The sequence below is a fragment of the Hydra vulgaris genome, chromosome 02 (genome assembly GCF_038396675.1).
Source record: "Hydra vulgaris chromosome 02, alternate assembly HydraT2T_AEP".
NCBI lineage: Eukaryota > Metazoa > Cnidaria > Hydrozoa > Anthoathecata > Hydridae > Hydra > Hydra vulgaris.
The window spans coordinates 7,507,524-7,533,704 of NC_088921.1; the positions used below are offsets into that span (position 1 = coordinate 7,507,524).

A 26,181-nucleotide genomic window follows, 5' to 3' on the forward strand; every position below is an offset into this window, starting at 1 on the left:
AAATGCGAGCTGCGAAACGCTTCTCAACAAGACCTGGCAAGTGGAGGTAAACTTTGAAAGATGGAGGTATGCTTTGGAAAGCAGGGGAATGAAAGTGAGCAGGAGTAAAACAGAGTACATGTGTGTGAATGAGAGGGCAGATGGTGGACAGGTCCAGTTACAAGGAGTTGATTTGGTAAAGATTGACAAGTTTACCTACTTAGGGTCGAGGGTACAGAGTAATGGAGGAAGTGAAAGAGAGGTAAAGAAGAGAATGCAGGCAGGGTTGTGTGGATGGCACAAAGAGTCTGGTGTGATCTGTGATAGAAGGGTGTTGGGTAGAATGAAGGGTAAGATCTATAGGACAGTAGTGAGACCTGCTATGTTGTACGGACTGGAGACAGTGGCACTGACAAAGAGACAAGTGAGGGAGATGGAGATGTCTGAGATGAAGATGTTAAGATTCTCATTTGGAGTGACGAAGAAGGATAGGATTAGAAATGGGTTTATTAGAGGATCAGCACATGTAGCATGTTTTGGAGATAACAAGTTAGATAATCAAGATTGAGATGGTTTGGACATATACAGAAGAGACAGGAGAGCTATATTGGCAGGAAGGTTTTGGGGATGGAACTTCCAGATAAGAGGAGGAGAGGTAGACCTAAGAGGAGGTTTATGGATGCAGTGGTAGAGGATATGAGAGCGGCCGGTGTGTCAGTGGAGGACACTCATGACAGGATTAGATGGAGTTTGATATGCTGTGGCGACCCCTAAACGGGAAATGCCGAAAGAAAAAGAAGAATAAGAAATGTGATCTTATATATTGGAAAGGTCGAATTTTTTAAAAACTTTAAATTTCGAAAAACAATGAGAGAAATGATATGCAATTAACAAGATTTTTAAATTAATTATTTTCTACTGATTACTACAAGTTATTAAAATAATGAAGAAAAAAATTATTGAAATAATAAGACCATATAAAGAATAAATATAGAAAATACGTACATGTAGTATAATTATATTATATGGGCATAAAGGTTGCATGAATATAACAACTGTATGCACATATAATATTTATACTTATTTTTTACCAAAATTACAGCAGTAGTTAAACTATTATTGTACTATTGGCACAAAACAACTACAATCCAAAATTTATATAACAACAAATTAATAGAAAATTTTCTATTAAAAATAAATACCTGGACAAGGTACTCCACTATTACAAATCATAGTTTGAGAACTAGGCCCAGCGCAATCTATCAGCGCAATAAATCTCCTAATCTAGCCCCTAGACAAGAAATAGTCTGAGTTTGAAATGGAGTTGTAGCAGGATTAGACTGACAAGATTCAGAGCAACTATTCCATGCACTCCATGCACCATAAGTACCTGTTTTAATTAAAAAAACCATTTTAGAAAATTCAAATATCAAATATCTTTATAAAAATATTACTTTAAGAAAAAATCTTACCTGAACAAGCAACATTAATATTACAAGTTTGTTGATCACTTGTAGTGATACCAGGACAACCCTTATAGTTAGGATCCCATGTTAAATACCCAATGCATATCTGACTTCTTGTTTGAAAAGGTACAGTAAAAAAATTGTTACATATAGAAGAACATGCGCCCTAAAAAACTCCAATCTGATATTGTTCCTGATAAAATTGTTTTTTTTTTTTTAAATAAGCCATATAATGCAAGTAAAAACAAGTTACAAAATATAAAAAGATAAAAACCTAGTTTAATTTTTATTTTTTAAATTATTTCAAAAATACTACTTTACATTAATTTTTGTTGATCAACTGACTATTTCAGTATTTGAACATAAACCAGGACAATAAACTTGCTCATTGAAATTTTGAGTATCAGTCAGCACTGCTCCATTACAATTGCCATTAAAAGAAGCACCAACACATTGATGATTTCTTGTCTGAGTAGGTAAAGTGAAAATTAACTGACAACTTGCTGAACATGGTCCCCAGCACTAATAAAACCTAAAATTAAACAAGTAAGGCATGCAGTAACAAACCTAAAGTCATTTAACTATTCCGAAAACTGTTTAGGTCACGGAAACTTTCTAAAAATTTGTACTCTTTAAACATAAAAAATAAAACAGAATTTAAACAGAAAAATATAAACCTATTGTTTCTAGAGAAAAGCTGGTAAAAATTTTAATTTAAAAAATTTCCCTAAAGTTTCTCAAGAAGTGGTGAAAATGATAGTTTATCTTAAATTAAATTAATTTTATTAAAGATAAACTATCATTTTCCCCATTTGTTGAAAAAGTTTCGGAAATTTTTTTTCTTCTTAAAACATGAGTCCACACACCGGTATCCCATTAATTTTTTTTTTTGATTTTGAAAGTAGTCCATTAGTACATTTCAAAACTATCAACATTTAAATCCTTTAATGGTAGTTTTTCAAGAAAACTTAGTTTTATAAATAACAATGTTTTAATATTAAAATAATATTTTTCCATCGGTCATTATAATTGTTTACTTTCTGTAATTGCAACCACGCTATTAGTGATAATAATATTTATTAGTTTCCGATAGGCTTATATTTGTTGTTAATAACAGAATTGAATAATAATAAAGGCTTTAGTAATAACAGCGAGTATAATAATAAAATTACTGTGTATTTCAATTTGAAATATGCAGTAATTAATTTAAAGTAAGTAATTAATTTGAAAATATAAAAATTATTTCTCAAGAAAAGAAAAGAAATGCCATACTTTGCTAAAGATCATAACGAGTTTTTAAAATGATTTTGTATATGTTTGAAAAAAGGCAATGATTTAAGATGCAGTCAAACTAAATGCAGTAATTCATGCCCACAACAAGGAAAAAGTTATGAAAATCTTATCAAGAGATTTTTTTGGAAAAACTTCTCTGTTGAAAACCCTGATCTGCCTAAAATGTTATGTTCAAATTGTAGAAAAAATCTAGTGAGTTTAGAAAAAGCAGATTCAAAAAGCTTTTTAATCACTGTTCTCAACCTAAGTACGAAGGTATGTTTTTTCTAATAAAAATAAGCCAATAAAAACTAGCTAATTTTTCCATTATTATTATTTTGCTTATAAACAATATTACGTTTGTATTTAAAAAACTAATTTCTTGTTACTTTTAGGTCTTAATACTAGAGTTATTCGAGGTGGGAAATGTGAATGTTTTATTTGTGTTAATGGGCATACAAACGGTACTAAAATGGCAACTCCTCCACAACTCCATTGTACAATCTACCTCACCTGTAACTAATGCGGTAGTGGTGTAGTGATAGAGCGCTTGCTTCATAAGCGAGAGGTTCTGAGTTCGATTCCCACCACGTTCCTGGTAGTACCGAGCTCAACTTGTTTGAAACATGAACCTTGACGAAACTTGTTTGAAACATGAACCTTGACTAAGTATTTAGTAACGTAGTTAATCCTCTGTAATTGACTGGAAATGTAACAATGAAGATCTTATCAATTGTCAATATACCAGACTTACATATTTGGCTGGACATAGTAGACAAACTTCTCAAACTAATTGAAAAAAATTGTTTGAGAGCACTAATCAAGGATTTCATTTTGTCAACAAGTAATCTTGCCAGAGTACATTATCAAGATAAACACAGGCTAGAAGGAAATGGATCCAACAAGTTTCTAAGAAAACTTGATCTTTTTTAAATCTATTTGAATGAGCACAATATTGTTGGTGGAAAGTATATGAAAGCTTTGACTGACTTAAGTGATGTTGTACATGGGTGTTTCGGGAAAACATTAAATCCAAACTACTCTGAATATATTAAAAGACACAAAGTTTCAGAGATCTTGGTACAAAGTTTCACAAAGTTTAAGAGATCCGGGTACAAACATTACTCTTAAAGTTCATATAGTGGAGCCTCATGTGAAAGAGTTTATTATAATGAAAGGAGGAAAGTGTGTATTTAAAAACATTTTAGATTTTTACATGTAAAAGTATTAATCTTCAATATTTCCAAAGATTTAGGGTATTGGACTGAGCAATCATTGGGATCAGTTCATCAAGACTTCAAACAATTTTGGGAAATATGAAAGGTAAGACAACACAACGCTAATTTCAATGAAGTCTTGCAAAGAATTGTCTGCGTGTACAACACAAGGCATTTATAGTTAAAGGGATACATAAAAACAAAATATATATGTACATATATATATACTTTATAACTTTAGTCAAATGTAGTATTTATGTATTAGTAAATATTTCTTTTTTAAATAAAAACTATTTTACTTAGAATTATTTATCCCAAATTCAAAAATCATTCTATAAAGCCACCCTATTCCTGTAAATTTATCTTATCCTCCTCAATCAAGAAACTAACTTTTGAAACATTATGAATTAGTCTATATTCAAACTAGAAAACCCAAGTTGTTTTCAGAAATTATTTCTAAATCCGATCCACAAAGTGGCAATACAATAGCACAAATAACCAAACAAATTATATATTGTCAATTGATCCACTCTCAGGGGTCTTTGTATGAGTCAGAGGGGTAATAATCTCTAGATTAAACAAGTATTGTAACAAAGTTTTCTCGAAAAGCTACCATAATAGATTTTAAATGTTGACAGTTTTGCAATGTAAAAATGGACTACTTTCAAAATCAAAAATAATAATTTATGGGATATGATATAAAGCCTTAAGTCACCTTCAGAGTACCCGTGCACAGCCAGCAGCCCATTTATTCGAGAATATAAAAGAACTTATAGAGAATCAAGGTTATCTATGTACAACTATTTTTTGTTAAGTATATTTAATTAGTAATTTAGTAATTTAGTAATAGAAATTAGTAATAAGAAATAAATTTAAAAATTTATAACATGTTAATAAGTGATTAAAAAGCAATTTAATTTTGTTTTTATAATTATATAAAAAAAATCACCTTGACAAGATATTCCAGTATTGCAGATTTGAGTTTGAAAGCTTGTTCCAGGACAACCACTATTCAATGTAGCACCAAGACATTGCCAAGTCTGAGTTTGAAATGGAGAAACATTAGGATTCAACTGACAACTTTCTGAGCAAGCTCCTCATGTACTCCATGCACCATAATTACCTATTGTTAAAAAAATTTATTTGCAATAGCTATAAATAAATTTATTTTTCCCTGTGGATATATATTTATATTTTTTGCAAAATAGCATTGATAATTAAAACTTATTCTTGTCTTGGAAAACAGTTAAACATGTTTGCAAATATATATAAAAATAACATATCTCACCTGAACAAGGAAGATTTTGATTACAAAGTTGTTGATCATTTACACTGACATTATTACAGCCTACATAATTTGGATTCCATATAGAAGCGCCAGTACAAGTTTGACTTCTATACTGATATGGACCATTGACTTGAGTGTTACAGGAGACAGAACAGGCATTCCAAGAACCCCAACCGCTCAATATTCCTATTTTGATATTTTAAAAACAGTTAATATATCAACCATAGAAACCATATAAACATATTTATCATTATTTGTATTACTAAACAAAAATGTAGCAATTGTTATTGAAACATTTACTAATGAATATAATAAAAATAATTAAATAACATGAAATGCAGTTGCATTTGACTCCAAGATCTTAAACATAAAATTTACTTTATGTGCGAAACAATTGTTAAAGGAAAAAATTGAATAAAAACGGTTTCTTTTTTTATTTAACAAGTTTTTGTTATTAAATAATGTAATTTTGTTTTGAATATAATAAAATAAACAAAATAGCATTTGAAATGTAGTTGCATTTGACTCCAAGATCTTAAACCTTTTAAATTAGTCTATAAACAAAAAGTATATAAATGGTTTGGAACAGACCTACCATACCGATATTATATTTTATACTTTTATTTATATAAAATTATAAAGTATAATATAATTAATTTTATATTAAATTTATACCTTTATTTTGTATTTTATTATTTTGATAAAACCTCCAAAAACATAAAATAAGTTATTTTAATTAAAAGTAGTCAAGATTTAAAATCTTGATTAAGTGCAATCAAAATAACTCTCCACTATTACAAGCCATAGTTTGAGAACTAGACCCAGTGCAATCACCTCCCAATGTAGCCCATAGATATGTTCTAGTTTGAGTTTGAATTGGAGTAGCAGCAGGATTAGACTGACAAGATTCAGAGCAACTACTCCATGCACTTCACGCACCATAACTACCTATTTGAATTTAAGAAACCTTTTTAGAAAATTAAAATATTAAATATCTATATAAAAATATTATTTTAAGAACAAATCTTACCTGAACAAGCAACATTAACATGACAAGTTTGTTGATTACTAGTTGTGATACCAGGACAACCCTTATAGTTAGGATCCCATGCTGAATACCCAATGCATGACCAACTTCTTGTTTGAAAAGTTACAGTAACAAGATTGTTACATGCTGAAGAACATGCACCCCAGGAACTCCAATCCGATATCGTTCCCAATTAAATTGTATTTTCTTAAAAAAAGCCATTTAATGCAAAGCATTTCATAAAAACCAAAAAAATAAAAAAAAACTTAATTTTTTATTTTTAAATTATTTCAAAAATTTTACATTATATTGATTTTTATTGAAAAACTGACTTTTTCAGAATTTAAACACAAACCTGGACAATAAACTTGCTCATTGCAATTTTGAGTATAAGTGAACACTGCACCATTACAACTGCCATTAAAAATAGCACCAATATATTGAGAATTTCTTGTCTGAGTAGGTAAAGTGAAACTTAACTGACAACTTGCTGAACATGCTCCCCATGCACTAATAAAACCTAAAATGTAACTAAAAATATAAGAAAATGCATGCAATAACAAACCTAACTACAAACAGGCTTTTTTCTGAGAAGTTTTTTAAGTATTCTGAAAACTGTTTAGGTCACAAAAACTTTCTGAAAATTAGTTCTCTTTTAACATTTATTATTTGAAGAAAAATATAAACCTATTGTTTGAAGAGAAAAGTTGGTAAAAATTTTAATTTAAAAAATTTTTTGAAAGTTTCTCAACAAAAGGTGAAAATGAAAGTTTATCTTTAATTAAATTAATTTTTTTGAAGATAAACTGTTTTCATCTTTTCATCTAATTAAAACTTACCAGTTGAATATGTTTGCAAATATATTAAAAAAATACAGATATAAAACATATCTCACTGGAACAAGGAACATTTTGATTACAAAGTTGTTGATCATTTAAACTGACGTTATTACAGCCTACATAATTTGGATTCCATATAAAAGCCACAATACAAGTTTGGCTTCTATACTGATATGGACCATTGACTTGAGTGTTACAGGAGGCAGAACATGCACTCCACGAACCCCAATCATTCAATATTCCTATTTTGATATTTCAAAAATAGTTAATAGAGCAACCATAGTAACCATAGTAACCATAGTAAAAATGTACAATACTTATTTGTTTTAGTATGTTTTAATTAAATTAGCATAATGTTTTATGTTGTTAAACATATTTATAACTATTTGTATAGACATAAATGTAGGGATTGTTATTGTAACATTTTCTAATGAAATACACTGTGTACAGAAAGTTTAAAAGCACTTGTTTTTTTGTAAATTATGGTGAGAATAGACTGGTACAAAGAGAAAACCTGATGCAAGGTCCGATGTAACCCGATGCAAGGCCCACATTTGTTTTGAAGCCAATTATCAAGAAAAAAAACACAGCTTTGAAAGAAAAAACCCTAAACCGTTGAAATGAAATATCAAACACAAGTAATTAAAGAATTAATGAGAAGAAGGTGTAAATAAAGTTTAAATGCACCTACAAACTTTTTATAATCAAAACATATTAAGACGGGATATGACCCCGTTATTTTTGATACATGTTGTAATCACCTTAGCATTAATTCATTAAGGTTTTAAATCATCATGATTAGTATTTTAAGCCAGAGTTTGGTCAGATTTCGTGACTAGTATATGCTTTTTTGTTAGTTAATAATCCATCCAGCTCCAAAACTTTTTGATCAGGTTTAAGCCAGATAGTGCTAGTGAAGGCATGAGCTGAATATTAGTTTTAGGGAAAAGTTCGATTAAATGTGACATGAAGTATTGCCATATTTTTATTCAACTGAATAACTGAAAATTGTTGCACTGAAACGCTTTTTACACCATCCTTTTTTTTGTTTTGGGCGATTGGTTAATGCTAAACGCTTTCTTATGGCATGAAAGAAATTTAAAACATAGAGTTCTAGTCCAACATTATTTTTGTGGTCTCCTATCAGTATTAAATTTTAGTTAGTCATTAATAAATCCGACATAATATGTCCCATTTTAAATACTAATTTGAATGATCAAAATTTCCAATTGTATTGTAATCATGATACAATTCTTTCTTGCACAATAATTTATTTATTGTCATACAACTAAACCTCCACACGCGATCTATCGACTTCTAAACTTAAAGCTTATAATCTTGCTTTTGGGTTGCGTCTGGTTAGCGCAAAAAGCATGTTTACATTTGTGCTGACTATTTTTTTGGACGCCCAATAAGAGATATATTATTGACACTACCAGTAGATAAGTAATTTCTACATTAAATGATGAAATATTCAAGCCTCAGTCAATTTGTCAATTGCTCATTTTCATTTTATGCATGTTAATGAATTGCCAATTGGTTTTCACTGAGACAGTAATTTATTTGGTTATCATTTCTTAAAAGATTTATACACATTAAAAAAAAAAGTGCGTTTGAACTTTTTGTACAAGTTGTAATCTTTTGTACACATTGCTAAGTTCAAACTGAATTCTTTAAAATGAAACATTTTTGAAAGTATACACACTGGTGTTATCAGGATGTAGTTGGGTTTGACCCTAACTACATCCTGATCTCAATCTTGACTCCAACATCTCAAATATAAAATTTATCTTATATGTGAAAATATTGAACTGAATCCAAACTGATTCAAAATGTTTTTTTTTGCCTTTATTTTTTTGTTTAAAGAAAGTTCTTATTCAAGTCGTTATATTGTATTTAACTATTTGTAAATATTTATATTTTTAAATTTTTTATTTTAGACAATAAACAAAGCATAGCAAATAATAAAAAAACTGTTAAAATCTAACCTGGAAAAAGAACATTACAGTTTTCAGTTTGAGTTAAAGCTTGGCTGTTACAATTAACACCTAAGGAAGCTCCTGAACAGTTACGAGTACTGGTTTGTGTTGGCACAGTATAAACCAGTTGACAAGAAGCTGAACACGCTATGTTGACAAACCCATAAATACACCTGAAACATGAGAAATTGAAAATAAATTTAAAAAAACATGCTTAAAACACCTAAGACTAAAACAGAGAATGAAAATAAAAAAAATCAAAACTTATGATGATCACTAAAATTCCCATTAAATAAAACTTAAACTTTTTTACTTATAAAAACTTTTTTATTTTTTTTTACTTTTAAAAATAAAACAAAAACAAAAATGCAAACAAGGTACTATCAAGTTTGTAAAAACAACTTAAAAAATTCTATGTGCAATAAAAACATGTTTCACAAAAAAAAAAAAATAAAAAAAAAAAAAAAATTAAAAACAAATATTTACTATTTGTTCATAATAGTACACAATGAAATTTATAAAAGAAGTTTCTCAAAAAAATACAAATTTTTCAGCTTTATATTACAACTACACTTATTACTCGTTTTTATTGCATTTGTAACTTCCAATTTATTTTATTTAACAAGTTGATAATGCTGATGTTTATAAGTCATTTTTATTTAAAAATATCATTTTTTATGCTTTAAAATTTATTTGAATACTTTTTTACATTTTCACACAAGATATAACAAATCATATGTATATATATATATATATATATATATATATATATATATATATATATATATATATATATATATATATATATATATATATATATATATATATATAATATTTGTCTCTTTGTAAAAGGAATTTTTAAAATACACGAATTTCAATATGGGTGTAAGTGAAAAAGTGTGCGATACTTTAGTAAAGCATAAAAAAAATTTTTTTAAACAATTTTATTTAAGATTTTAATAAGCTTTAGGTTGCACTTTTTTTTTCTTTGCAAAGTTTTAGTTACCGATACTGTGTACAAATCATACAAATCATAACTTTATTATTATTAATTTACCCTACAAATCATATATATATATATATATATATATATGATTTAGAAATCTTTTTGTGCGCCTTACAAATCATATATGTATATATACACACACACACATTCAAAATATGTCTACATTCTCTCCACAAGCCTAATTTTGTTCAACTTTGTTTAGAGAATAACCATACAAAAAATTGGACCAATCTGAACAGTTTTAGAGGTCGCTATGATTTCATCATTTGTTTGACAATACTCAATTTTATAATTTGGTGTAATTGAACATCTATCTCAACACTGGTAAATAAATTAATGCTTGCTGAAAAGCAGATGCTATATGAATTCACTTATATATCTAAAATTTTTTTGTTGTCTATAATTTGGTGCCCAATTTGTAATAGGCACATGCCTGCAGTATTTCAATAAACAATTTATAATGATTATTTTTTTGTTTCTGGTAACAAATAATTTATTTTCTTATACTTAATATTCTTATATCAACAGATTCATCACCACTTATGGCAGTTACTACAAGAAGCTCTGCAAAGGTATGGCTCATTGGGAAGGCATCTAAGCAGCTCTCATCATCAAGATTGGCAACAAAATGAGATGTCCTCCGTTGTCTCCTCTTTCATCATCTGCAAGAGCATCTCACAATAAAGGAGAGCATTCATAATATATTCAAGAGCTGATTGTTGTGTGGAATAAGGCAAGAATCCCAACACAAAGAATTGATTCTGGAGAAAGACAACTTCGGAAATTATACGATTCCTATCAGCTTCTAAAAAAGAATCGAGCTACAGACCTAGAAAGTCGTAGAATTAAAAAATAGATGTTCAAGGACACACTTTATGAGCTTTTTGACTTGACAACTAAAACCGCAATGGAGACAATAACCATTGCTGAAGATAGGCAATTTCTTGCAATGCAACGAGAAGATGTTACCAGCTTCAGCATGGTCGGAGTTGATATGAACCTACTGGCAAAGGAAGCCAGAAAGAGAGCTCGAGATCAAGCATTTGATGCAAGGTTATCAAAACAGCAACACTCTAGTGGTCCTGTCATAGCCAACACCAGCAGCTCAGAAGACAGTTGAAACAGCAATGATGACCAGAGTTTTGAGATTCTGTCTTCTGCATTGCAATCTATTTCTTCTACACCAAAGCCAAATCGTCTGAAAAGTATTGTGTCAAGCCCAGAAGTTGCTAGAGCTTTGGACAGACTTTACGCTGACTGTTCAAGAGAAAAAAGATCTAGTAGAGCTTGCATTGTTTGTGGCATTAATTTACGGACGTTTTTGGCAAGAAGCTCCCCTGGCTGCAAATGCTCCGTTTAATGATGCTCAAATGCTGAAACAGTTCCAAAAGTATCCAAACCGCACAATCGCCGTTGCAGCTTTTACTGCATTTTCTCGACACCTTTGGTTCTTCTAAGAACATCTTATAGGTATGGCATTTTTTGATACTTGGCTTGATCTGGATGTGAAGAGGGCCATGGTAGTTAACCTCCAACTGCCTAAAACAACTCTAGCACTGAAGAGAGTAGATTCCAAGAATACCGACTTCAACATTTGTGACTATGAGAACCTATAGTTTATTCTAGTTGTTGAGCAGAGGCCAAAAACTTCATTTCAAAAGATTCTAAATATTGGAAAGACAATGAATCATATCAGAAGTTGGCAGAGAGAGTCCAAAGAATGAAAGTTATTAATGACAGCGCGGAACGTGGAATTGCATTAATTCGACAGTACAACGAATCGATTACAAAGGATGAAGAACAAAGTCAGTTCCTACTTTGTTTTGTTCAACGTCACTGCCAGCTAAACCCTACTTCATCCAAGGCAGCCATGTTGGCGAAAAATGACAAAATTGTTGATTAATAAACATACATTATCCAACATATTCACAATATTCTTGCTTGATATTACATTTTTGTTTAAAAATTATGAGACATTGAAATACTTTAATGAAAATTGATCAGATGACCTATATTAATTAGATACTTTGCAAGCATTCATATTTACCTGATTTAAATTGTTACTTTCTTTAATTTTGAAATTTGATATTAAATAATAGTGAAAACTTAAATTTTTTGATTTATTATCATAGTGTTCAAAAAGTCAAAATTTATAGCAACCCCCAAATATTATCAAATTTGCTTCAAATTTGGCTACAATATTGCAAATATTATTAGGAACAAAGGCAGCCTTGTGGAGAAATGAATTTCAATAATTTATAATTTTGGACCACCTTAATATATATATATATATATATATATATATATATATATATATATATATATATATATATATATATATATATATATATATATATATATATATATATATATATATATATGTATAAATATATATATATATATATTTATATTTATACACACACATACAGATAATTCTAACAAAATTACAGCAGTAATTAAACTATTATTGTATTAATAGTTGTAACTACTATTGGCACAAAACAACTATGAACCAAAATATATAGAGAAACAAAGCAACAGAAAACTTTCTGTTAAAAAAAATACCTGGACAAGGTACTTCACTACTACAAGCCATAGTTTGAGACCAAGGCCCAGCACAACCACCTCCTAATGTAGCCCCTAGACATGGTCTAGTCTGCATTTGAAATGGGGTTGCAACAGGATTAGACTGACAAGATTCAGAGCAACTACTCCATGCGCTCCATGCACCATAACTGCCTGTTTTAAATTAAAAAACATTTTTAGAAAATTAAAATTTTAACAAACTTTATATAAAATTCATTTTAAGAACAAATTTTACCTAAAGAAGCAACATTTACATTACAAGTTTGTTGACCACTTGTAGTGATACTTGGACAACCCGTGTAGTTAGGATCCCATGTTGAATGGCCTATGCATGACCAACTTCTTGTTTAAAAAAGTATATTAACAAGATTATTACATACAGAAGAACACGCACCCCAAGAACTCCAATCCGATATTGTTCCTATATTAAAAAATTGCTTTAAAAAATTTAAAAACTTCAATAAAAGTTTTTTCTTATATTTTATAAATTTAACTTTTACTTTATTCATTAATAAAGTAATATAATATAAAATAATATGATATAAATCTAATAAAATATAATTTAAAAAAACACATATCAAAAAGATATAAATAAAATGCTGTCAGGAAGCGCAACTTGGATAAAATTCCATTGACCTATAAATGTTTAAAGCTGCTTTCATAAATAGTTATAATGTTTAAAACTGCTTTCATTAATATGCTATGCAATACTTTTTATGCTTATTTAATTTTTTAGTAAATATTGATTTGTTTTTTAAAAGTATAAATTTTATTTATTATCTTATTTGTTATAAATTATTGGCTAAATAGTAATATTCGTTTTGTTTTTATTTATTTGCTATTTAATTATATAAATATTTAGACCAAATAATTAAATTTTTGCTAATTAATTTCAAAAAAAAAAAAATTTTATTGTTTTTTTATTTGATCACAAAACAATTGAAATAACTTTTAAACTAAAAAAAAACAACCTCAAACTGTATTTTTATGTTTATTGTGAATTTAGTTTATATATATATTTTTTTGAGATTTATTTATTAAAATAACTTATATATAGATTATTATTCTATCTGTTTTTGTACATTTTCCGTAGAATAATAAATTTTATTCAAACAAGTTTTTCATAAAGTTTAATATTTTGCATAAAAATCATTAAAAAAGACCTAACTATTGTGAATGTTTTTAAATATGTTTTTAAAAAGCAACTACACAATAGTATTGACAAATTAATGCTACTTTTAAAACAGCTTAAATTTTTTCTTACGTATAAACAACTATTTTGTCTTTTTCAATAAAATCAACAAGAATAATCAAGTTATATCTTCCAGTACACAACTTTCGAACTTTTAACTTCTATTAACACACACCCTTTAAACTTAAATCTGACAACAAAACCACTATCCAACATTAAAGTATGTAACACACCTGGAGAAGTCAAAATAGCAAAAAATAAATCAATTTGGGGTAAGTACTTGATAGCTGGCTTGATGACAAAAAAAGCAATCTGCACATCCCTAATTGTTTAACAGGATATCAAAGGTCTTTAAATCAAATTCTACAAGTTAAGGCTGTAATAACCATTATCTTCAGCAAAAATAGACTGCACAGCCTCTACCACAACTACATTGACTATCTTATATATAAACTCATTAAAATGTTTAACAAATAGACCTTATATCATTATAAAATCAAGTCAAAAAAAAATTGCAGAAAAAAACTTTATAAATGCATATAAACATTACATCAAAAAATGTTTTTTATTAGATATAAATTTTTTTCATTTGTGTATCATTTAAACAAAAATAAAATATTTGTTTTTTATTACAAATGTCTTCTACTAGACAGTAGCAGTTTATAACACCCATGGTAAGCAATCATTTCTGGCCGTTACTTGACCTAGGACCCCAAGACAAGGCATAGTAAATATCAAATTTATTTTCTGCTTGGCATTTTTTTTATACAATTACATAATACTTATGCTTTTTATGAGTAATAAATTAAGATAATACAAAACTTATGTACCAATTTTATTATAATTTTTTTGTAAATATTGTTGCAAAAACTTGAACTTTTTGCATTTCCTGAGTATCTTTTTGCTGTTCCCTAATAAAAATTTGTTTATAAATTTAATATTTTCTTTACCTTGACAAGGAGTACTTGTGTTGCACTCTTGTGTCTCTGATAAAGATCAAATATAAGATCCAAGTCCAGAGGAACATGTTTTAAACCGAGATGTTGTCGGAGAACCACTGTCTAATCTACGGCTTTCTGACATGCACCCAACTACTCCATTCAGAAAATGAGGCTAATGAAAAAAAAAAAAAACTATTATTATATATAACATTGAAAGCACATTTAAATCGGCAATCTGATGTCATTCTGATTTAGGGAGCTGTTCAGTACATACATTAACTAATGCAAGTAGAACATGGAATAGAGCTCTTGCCATGTTAACTGAGCGCTTGGGTTGGGGCAGCATTAAGATTTTTCATTATTTTTTATTTTTCTGAAAAAAAACCATATAGAAACAATTTTTGTGCGGAAAATGTATATTAACAGTGTCATAAAAAAACAGGGCACCATTATTTATTTTAAAAAACAATTAGATTTTTATTAAAAAAAAAAAAATTTTATAACTTATTTCTTAAATATAAAATTAGAACTACTAACGAACTATATACTTTAATAAAACCAAAAATAATTATCAAAAAATTATTTAAACTGTTGAAACTGCGGAAGAAGTAAAAACTTATATGAAAAAACTAAATACATTTTTTGTAATAAGGTAAAATTGATTGTAGCATTAACTTATTTTAATTTTTGGTTTCCAATGATAGATAATATATTTACATCATTTTAATAATTAAAATTAAAAATTAATCGAAAAAAAAAGGTGATGCCTCAAAATGACAAAAGGTTAAAAAAGAGTTCTTTAAAATTATGATTTATATTTCAAATTATAGTTTTTAACTTTATAAAGTGTTACATGTAGTTTTATATTGTTTTTATGTAATGTTTTTGTCTTTATAAAGTTTTACATCTAGTTTTATGTTGTTCTTTTGTAATGGTTTTAATTTATCATATTTTCAAGATACAAAATATTTATATTTTTTATTTAAATAAAATTTTTTATCAATTTTAAATACAGTAGAAAAATATACTTAAATTGCAAAAATGATAAAGTTAGATGTTAGATTCTGCTTATACAAAAATTCATCTGTTATGAGTAATTATATAAAAGTTATGCTATATGCATACTATATTAACTTATAATGTGTGCTACTGCTGTGTGTTGTTGTTGTGTGTTGTTGTTGTGATGTTGTTTTTTTGTTATCTTTTGAGTTGATAGACATTCAACTTACCTTCACATTGGTGTCTTTTATTTAAAATGATAAAGAGGTAATTTCATTACTAGATCTCATTGCTTTTAATCATTCACTAAAAGCCAAGACAAATTATTTTGCAATATATACAATTTGTATTATAAAACTAAAAACTCAATGCCAATACAAAATATTTTGTTACAAATTATTTTATAAACTAAAAGCCAAGACAAATTGTTTTGTCATATATACAATTTGTTTTATCTTAATTTGATTTTTTGTCTTTAGCTTCGTTCATTAATTGATTTTGCTATAAATATTTTGGAATTATGATGTACCAGCATAAATTATTTTCTAAAAGTTAACATGAAATAATAATATTTAACAACTACTACTCTTGTAAATCCCAACAGCTTTTCTCTATAAGGTGCATTGATTTCATTTTAATATGTTTTTCATATTTATTTACTTATTCGTTGCATTTTTTATTTTAGATTTATCAGATGATGTATTTATGTGGTATAGAAGAACAAAATATTGTAAAGTTTTGTGAATTTTTTAAAAACGCTTACTAATAATTTTTTAAAGAAATAATATTGAAGTTTGCAAAAAAGATTTACAACATTTTTTTTTTAACATTTCTGTGTTTAGCAGTGTGTTTATTAATAGAACTGCAGGTTTTTAATAATTTTTCTTATTATTATTGCTAATTTATTTATTTAGATTAATATTTTTAAACAAAAAAATTTAGAAGTTAATTTTTTTTAAATATCTCCTAGCTGATATATATTTTTTTTAAAGTCATAAGATTATTGTATAATTTATGTTATATATAAAAATTATTTGTGTGTGCTATTTAGAGTAGAGAAAAAATTATATAGAAAAGATCACAATCTTCAAGATTCTTTTAAGATTTTTTATTACTACTTTCAATTAAAAGCGAAGTTTAAATTGATGATATTAGGCTAGAAGCAGATATTAGTTTAGAAAATGGAAATGTTAATAGGCAAGTTAATCGTCGCAGAAATGAAAGAGATAGGCTTAGGCGAGATGTAATTAATAATCAACAAAATGCTAGAAATACTGCTAGACACGAAAGCATGCAATGTATATAAAGAGGTAATACTATTCCAGATTATAATTATTTTGGAGAAATGAATTATATTGGTCAGCATTGTGGTGCTAAGAAATTTCCTGATGAAACACATTTTATGTTGCCATAATGGAAAGGTAGTTTTGTCGCAACCATTTCCACAAGATTTACAAGATTTATTTAAAGAAAATTATACAGATGGAAATGCTAATCTGAACTTTTTAAATTATATTAGAAATTATAATGCCTGTATTTTTTTTCCTCATTTAAAGCTAATGCAGTTCAACTTGACCACATATTCTAAAAAATGGCGTACCATGAATCATGGGTCGCCATATTTTAGAATATGTAGTCAAGTTTTTCATCATACAGGAATCTTTGGCCAAATCAAGATGTTCTGCTGATATATTGTCAACTATGATCCACTTCCAGCAGTAAATTTTAGAATGCAACAACGTGGTAATGATCTTTGCTTAAATGATTTAATGTTTCGATTGCAAACTATTAATAGTGAAGAGAACCCATTTGCTCTTGCATTTAAAAACATGGCTGAAGTGGAAGATGAAGAAACTCATCAAGCAGCTATAGAAGGTCACTCAGTGTCAGTTGTAAAAATATCTTTACTTGAAGGGCAAGATAGACATCGCTATAATCTCCCTTCACATAATGTTGCAGTTGTATTTGTTGGTGAAGATGGTGCACCACCTGCTTCCAGGGAAGTTGTTACTTACCCAAGAGGTCATCTCTTACTATATCAAGTATGTCTGCCAACTTAGATCCTATGGTTTATCCTCTATTTTTTCTGAAGGGTGATGCTGGTTGGCATAATCAATTGGTTCAGAACGCTGAATGTGCTAGATTGGTTAGAAATCATGTTACATTATCTCAGTATTACATTTACAAACTTTCGGTTAGACAACTTCTTTCTTCACGGTTTTATGGCAAAATACTGTTTCAGCAATATGCTATTGATGGGTATGTTAAAATTGAAGGCCAGCGCCTTGCTTTCATCAGAAATAATCAAAACAAACTGAGAAGCGAGCAGAATGATGCCTGACATGAACACGTAAACAACCTTGGAAATGATCATGTTAGACCAGGGTGTGTTGTAGTTTTGCCATCAACTTAAGCAGGAAGTCTTAAATTTTTGTAATTTTTTTGGTGTTTTATTTAATTTGTCTTAAGGCACATGAAATATAATTTTGCCAAAAAAAATTAAATAAAAAAAGTATAAATTCGTTTCTGGACAACAGACATTTTTCCTTTGAACATTGTGGAGACACCAGACCTTTTATATTGACCTAACTTTGTTTTACATTGTTGTAGGACAACAGTCTTTATACCTTTGTGTAGGTACTGAAAAAACTAAAAAGGTGTCATACATAACTCATTTTCACAAAACTGGACAACCGACCTTTGTCTTTTGAGGTACAGAAATTAAGATTTAAAGTTTATTTTAGTTTATAGTCATTTTTAGTTTATTTTTAGTTAGTTTTAGCTTCAGTTATCTTTTTTCTTACTTTAGACAACCTTTTGGGAGAAATGAGGGGAATAGGTAAAAAAAATTATAATTATATATTTATTTATGTGTAAATATTATTTTATACAATATTCTGAGGTATATTTTTTTGTCTTTAGTGTCTGGTAGAAGTGCTACTGGTAGGGCTGTGTTTTATATTTTATATATTTTGTATGAAGAAATATGTTCAATAGGTGGAGGAATTATTTAATAAATGTGACATTTTTTAACTGTTCGTGTTTTACTCACTTTATTAACCGTTAAGTTTAACCTTTTTGTTTAATTTACTCTCATTTTTATATTATCATTATTTTCAGCATCGTCTTCTGTTACCTGTGAAAATGGTGAGGTTATGTTTTATATTTTGATTAAATAAAATTCCAAATATTTATAATTTTTATTATATTCTTCTAGTTATAATTTTAGAGTCGTTAACATTTGAGAGCTTTTGTAATTTTAGATTCATTAACATTTGAGCACTACAGAAATTATCGCTTCCACCACTCAGGGCCTCTCTTGGAGAGGTTCTTCAATAAGTGATGTAGTAATGGTGGTATGGATGAGCCCTCCTTCAAATGGAGGGCTCATCCATACCAGAGTGTTGGGAGACACCGAAAAAAAAAACAGCAACCAGAAGGTTGTAAATGTCTTCTATCTGTAAAGATATTTATAACTTTTTTGTTGCTGCTTTTTCTTCGATGATTTTTTTTATTTCTATTTTTTTTAATTTGTAATTTTTTTATAGTAATATATTATGTTGTATATTTGATTTGGTCTTTTTTAATTAAAATTTTAATTGTTTGACAGCAACTGAAGGATGACAACAGGTTACTGAAAAGCAGGTAAATTGTTTTCCAGTTTTTTGTTTGTTTTCTTTTATGTCTACTTATCTGTTACAATTTTTATTTTAGGTTTGTCATTTTTTATTGCATTAATGTGTCATGCATTAATGCAATATAAAAGATCAAAGTTTACATATTTTTTTAAATTTATTATACACATGTTTGATTGTAAATTAATTTATTTTGTTTGAAACGTATTTGCACTCAATTGCTTAGTTATTTATAATAAACTTGGTTATTTTCAATAAATTTACTTAGTTGTGTGCATTTAACATTTTTAAGAATTTTCTTTTTTAAAGAAAAATGAATCAAGGGGATACCAAAAATATTAAAATCTCCTGTATAATATAAGTTAACTTCATTTTAATCTTAATAATTAATTAAAGTTCATGTTATAAAAGTCAGTTGTAAATTACTCAAGTAATGTTAAATAGTAATTGGTAAATTAATTTACCTCCTCATACTTTTTATGTTAATTTTACAGATGGATTAATTTTTTCAATTTGAAGGCAATTTTCTAAAAGGGTATTGGTTAAGGTTTTGCAACTTTAAATTGTGGAAAACAGCCACTATAAATTAATAATGTAACAGACCGACCATTACCCGTATATGGGTTGCTTTCTGCTAGTACTCATAATGTCTTATGTAGAAATAATCAATGCAATATAATAAAAGTATAACTAAAAATAAAATCTTTAAAAATCGTTTAAAAAATAATTGAAAATTAATCAATGAAATAGTAGTTACAATTTGCAGATATTTAAATATAGTACATATATTAATCTAAAATTAACCTATTTGAACAAATATTAATAATAATAATAATAATAATAATAATAATAATTATAACAATTGTAAATAAACATAACAATAATAATAACATTAATAATAAATAATAGTGATAATAATAACAACAATAATATTGAAAAAAATTGATTTTCTGCTTGCTTAATTTAAAACTTATGTGGTTCGTTATGTTAAACAAGTCAAAACGCATTTTGAAGACTTTGCTACTTGTTTGTTTTGTATGGTATAAAAAATACAGTTCGATAATATTTGGTAATGATAATACTTTTATTTAGATATGTTTAATGTACATCAATTAACTGTGTGGCGAGGGTCTAATGTTAATTATTTTAATTATTTCTTTTCAAAAAAAATTTCAAACATTTTATTAAAGTTGCTATTAAAACAAGTCATGAAGTTTTTAAATTATTTTGATAATTTGCTAGTTTTAACCACTATTTTTGATATTATAAAATTGAAGTTTTTAGAGTAACTTGTTTGTTTTTGTAAATTTTTTAATAAAGTTTGTTTTTAATAGAAAAAGATTTAAATGTCATTTGTAATACAAGTTTTAGATTTGATTTTAATTTATTAGTTAGATTTTGTAGGGAGCATGTCGGTCTAAAATTTTTTCAAAAATTAAAAAAAAAATATTTGTAGATTAACACCATCATCATTTTAATATAGAGTTTGAAATTGATATGAAGAACTTTTTTAATTAATCTGACTTTTATCAAAAATCATTAAACATCAACTGTAAGCTTTAGTTTGAGATCAAAAGGGTACCTAATAACTATCTAAGTTTACTTAAGCTTACATAGGATGCATAAAAATTAATTGTAACTACATACTATATTGCAATTATAATTATATATTATAACTATATATATAACTTATAACATATGTTTCAAAGTTAATAAATATTTGTGATTTTGCTGTTATGCATAATAGTAAGATTAAAAAGGATTTTAAAAATTATTAGTAGTATTATAAAAGTAGTTACAATTACTAATTGTTATAGAAAAAAAAATGTCAAAGCGCCTGTCCTGCTTCATTGATGTTGGTATTCGTTGCATCCAGTACATTTTTGGAGGCCCTGGGTTCAAGATTTTTGTAATTTTAGAAACTTGCTAACTGTTTTTAATTCCTTTTTTGAAAGCAAACAAAATAAAATTACAATTAAATAATTAAATTCACATGGATTATAAGTGTATTGAATTTTTATACCATTTAATATTTAATTGTTTAGTTCAAAGAAAACAGCATTTTAACAAATGAAATAGCATTAATCTTGTAATGTATCAAGACTATTTTTAATAAAAACTCATCCAAAAGTCATCCATTTGCCTAATTATCAGTTGATGTTCACCAGAGATATTATTCTCTGACCTGGTTTAGTACAAATACCCTCCACCAACAGTCAATCTTTTTATTTAGAAAAATATATATATATATATTTAAGAAAACTTTTAAGAAAAAATTTTATTAAAAAAATTATTTTATAACATACTTTTAAAGTTGTAAGGGTAAAATGAGCATTTTTTGACGTTTATATATAGTCATGTTGTGAAGTGTTGAAAAAAGTTTCAGTGCTGTTTTTTTAAATAACTATTACTTCTAATTTTGACTAAAAGGCAAAATTAAACATTACGCATAATATTTTTTATAAAAAACTCTAACTACTAGTTAGAGTTTTTTATATATTTTTATATATTTTTTTTATATTTTTATATATTTTTAGGTACGTGAGTAAAAAATTTCAAATTGTTTGAATACTATAATGTTATATATCATAAGAAAGAGGATTATTACAGTATTTTAAAGGTGAAAAAATTATCAAAATCGAACAATTGGTTCAAAAGTTATGACGGTTTGAGTAGCGATTTTTCTATATATGGATTTGTTGAAGAAACTGTGGTCAAAATAATGTTTTTCTTCACTTAAATTGTCATAACTTTGCCAATTCTTATCGAAATACAAATATCTTGGTGTCAAAAGATAGGTGTAAGAGTGGGTTACAACTTTATGTCAAACTCTAACCACGGGGTGTATTGGATGGACAGAGGGGGCACTAAACCACCACCTCGCCCGTGTAAAACTGAACACTTTTTTCAGAAAATTTTTTTTTTTTAAAGACATAAGCAATATAAATACACAAAAAAGTTGTTTTAAATTTATAGTAAACCACCAAAATATACGAGAGGTGAATGTTAGCAATAGAGGTGGGTGTGGTGGCGATTGGTGTATCACACCCTAGGATCAAAAACGACTTGATTTTATAAATATTTATATCTTTACTAAAATGAGTAAAATTAGTACACAATATAAAATTATGTTATACAATTTTACGTATAAAAGTGGTGTTTCTATTACGAAGGGGCGTATGCCCACCACCTGCCTACCCCCCCCAACTCTCCACCCAACCTAAAAAAAAAATTATTATTTTCAAAATTTGAACAATAGATTTGAAAAAAAATCAAAAATTGGAAAAAAATTGGAAATAAATTAAAAAATAAATTCATACCAGACAACCACCAAATATGGGAGGTGAATGTAAAACTCACAGTAGATATGTTGATGATGTTTTAGTACTATAATTTCAAAAAATGTTTTAATTCTTGAAATATCTGATTGAATATTTAAAGTACAACAACAAAGAAGTAGAAAAAATATTCCACTAGATTAAAAGATACATTAGTGGTGCATCCATGGTCATAAGAGAGTGAAGTATAAGGGAGGGCGTATTCAAATATGTCATAAGAAAGAGGCATTCTAATGCCCCTTCCACTTCTTACCAAAAATTATTATTTAATTGGATATATATTACAAAAAAAATTATACAACTACTAATGTGGGGCTATAAGTCAATTGGCTGTAAAAAACATGTCATCTTTCTAACCAAGTATAGCAAAAACTTATAATAAAGTCTTTCATGTGATTATTACATTAACAGAAGTAAGGACCATACAGTATAGTTAACGAGCTAGCCATTTTGTTTGGTTAATAAACAAATTTCCTGTTTCAAAATAAATAATAAATAAAATATTAAAAAAAAATAATAATTACACTTACTGTATTATTTAGGCAAGTCACAACACTTGCTATATAATTTATACAAGTCACAACACTTGCTGTATAAATTATACAAGTCACAACATTTGCAATACATTTTTGGCAAGTCACAACACTTGCAGTATTATTAAATTAATTAAATTGTAACTCATCGGACACAACATCAGCAGCAAGCTGGATCTTTTTCAACAGCTTCATTATCAGTTTCATTATCTTTCCAGTAAGAAATGGTGTAAATGAAGTCATTTTTTCTTTTATTAACTTTTTTTACTCTGCCACAATATAAAACACTTTTGCATGTCTTTGGATCGTACCATTCATGTTCTAGTTTCTTCCCAACAATTTTATCTGACATGACATCTTCTAAATCTTCTAAATATTTTTCAACTTTAAAATACACTTGTTTCGAGTTATAATATCTATATAATGATGTATTAACAAAGTATACACTTTAAAATATTGAAACCTACAAAACTTACATATTTGTTTGCCATATTCACCTAAATACCAATTTTAAATTGAAACATTTACATGAAGTTTACATTTGTAATGATGTATCAATTAGTTATTTGTTGAAAAATATAGAAATCTATGAAACTTACGTATCTGCTGGCCATACTCACCTAAATACCAATTTTAAATCAAAACGTTTATTCAAAGCTAACAAGGAATACTAACACAGCATACAAATACTTTTAAATGATATAGTAACTAAAACAATTTAAACTAAACTTACTGGTTGTTTGTTCTAATTTGTCTACAGAAAAAAAAAGTGACTTAATAAAATGTAAGAATTAGGTATACAAAAATACAACTAACAACAATCTGCATTGGCATAATAGAGAACTGTATTTGCAAACTAATAGTAAATGACTAAATACTAAATTAATTCATATAATAGTATAATAGTAACATAATAATATAATAGTAACATATAACTGACTGATCCTCTGTAAAGCAAGTTCATCTAAACAAATTAAATTAACTTTATTTTTACAAAGTAATATAAAAATTTGCATATAGTAAGTCATTTGTATATATATATATATATATATATATATATATATATATATATATATATATATATATATATATATATATATATATATATATATATATATATATATATAATAAAAATAACTACTGAGCTATTGAAAAAAGAAAGTAACTAACTGATGTTGTTGGCTGACGCCATTTCACAACTTAGAGCATCTAAAACAGCGAAAGAAATATTTAAGTTATACATAAAGGTTTAGATAGTGGCCAAATAACAATTTAAAAATAGTTTAATAAATTTATATAAAAATAACTTATTTATTAGTTATAAATTATAATCTAAAGGCTTTCCTTGTTAAATAAAGACAACGTTCAAACTTCAAATTAGATATGATTCATAACTAATTTGATTCCTATATAAATTATATTATGAATATGATACGAAATACTATGTGAAACCTTTATTTTCTTTCTCCATTTTGTTTCTAAATGAAATATAAAATTTAAGTCTTATTTTATTATTTACTAAAAATCCTTTTAATAAAACAATTTCGTTTAAATTTACATATTTTTAAATCATATTTTCACTATAAAGTATCTAGGTTTATAATATCAATTTATGAAATAAGTTAAAAATTGCTAATAATATTATTAATATGAATGTTATATATAAAAAATATATATATATACAAATAATCAATGGACCCCTCTGTCTCCCGCGCTAACAACAGGGAAAATGTAAATTAGGTAACAAAAGTGCAGCAAGAAATAGGGTGACTGCTACATAATATTTTTCAACGAAATTTGGCAGGTGCATAGATAAATGAATAACTTAAAAATAAAAATTGAATAGATAAAATATAGACTATATCCTGGACATTAATTTCACCACAGAAGTACAACTAAAACTTTGACATCAATAAACTCGGTAATATATCAATTGAGTATAATTAAAACCAAATTAATAATAAGCTTCAACTATTCTTCTTTCTAAAAATACTCTATGTTGATAACGAATACTAAAAAGTTATTTCAGAAAGCCTTCCTCAAGCACGCTAACTTTGAAGAGACTGAGAAAATCGTGGCACAAAATTTTAGCACAAAATTCGGTTCCGTAAAACGCAATTGTCACGTTACCTATAACTAGGTCTATAAGAAGAGCATATTAATGAAAACAAGACGTAACAAAAAAGTTGAAAAGCTTTTTTTATGCTTCTTATGAAACTTTTTAAAACTACAACCATGTTTAAAATAAAGATACTCATACGTATTTTATCATTGTTTAAAAAAAAATATTAAAGTGCTTTAGATCACCATTTCAAAATGCTACAAAGTACGTTACGACCGTCAAGATTTTTCCATCACGGCTTCTAGACTTAAAAAAATATTGTTAAAGCGCGAACGATTTAATTCATTTCAAACGATTTACATCATTTAAACCAAGTTAAAATATAAATCAATTTTGTTTATTGTTTAATTTGCAGTTTGTTTATTCATTTTATTACTAAACTTGTTAAAGTTTTTTTTGAAACTATGAGTAACTAATTTCAAAAAAATGATGTAAAGAGTTTTTTTTTTGGAAATAAAAACTTTTAACAAAAAGGCAAATTTTTTTTTAGATTAAACGTTGTTTATAATTTGTCCTGCAACGTTTTTGTTCAATCGATTTCGCGGTTGTTTTTTTATTTACAACATTTTGCGGGTTTTTTCAAATAAATAACAGAGCATAAACAGCGCCGTTATATTTAATAACATATTTAAAATGCCAAAATCAGATGCTGATCTTTCAGCATCTGATTTTGGCTTATAGAAAGCTTATAGAGCAAGAAACAAAGAAAGATAGAAAAATTATCTATGGCGGCAGTTATTGACACCAAGAAAAGAAAGCAAA

The 26,181-nt window shown here is 27.2% G+C and overlaps 1 protein-coding gene across 30 annotated transcripts in view; it reads right to left on the reverse strand.

The window, feature by feature from the left end:
* Positions 1–26,181, reverse strand: part of LOC136076691 (adhesion G protein-coupled receptor B1-like) — a 126,559-nt gene that overhangs the window by 89,589 nt on the left and 10,789 nt on the right. For 9 of the 30 annotated variants that reach the window (XM_065790037.1, XM_065790038.1, XM_065790034.1 and 6 more), the window contains exons 1-5: positions 15,067–15,240; positions 14,802–14,964; positions 9,077–9,240; positions 6,605–6,769; positions 1,182–1,369 (exon numbers count right to left, since the gene is read on the reverse strand). In XM_065790037.1, coding sequence (XP_065646109.1) covers positions 1,242–1,369; positions 6,605–6,769; positions 9,077–9,240; positions 14,802–14,878 — 534 coding nt within the window. In that variant the 5' untranslated portion in view covers positions 14,879–14,964; positions 15,067–15,240 and the 3' untranslated portion in view covers positions 1,182–1,241. Of the gene's footprint in view, positions 1–1,181; positions 1,370–1,451; positions 1,639–1,766; positions 1,978–4,883; positions 5,058–5,222; positions 5,409–6,604; positions 6,770–9,076; positions 9,241–12,638; positions 12,813–12,894; positions 13,081–14,801; positions 14,965–15,066; positions 15,246–16,021; positions 16,098–21,591; positions 21,638–21,732; positions 21,881–22,746; positions 22,814–23,294; positions 24,009–25,604; positions 25,641–26,181 lie in introns of those variants that run through there. The other 21 variants (XM_065790044.1, XM_065790042.1, XR_010636501.1 and 18 more) reach the window with 19 other exon arrangements.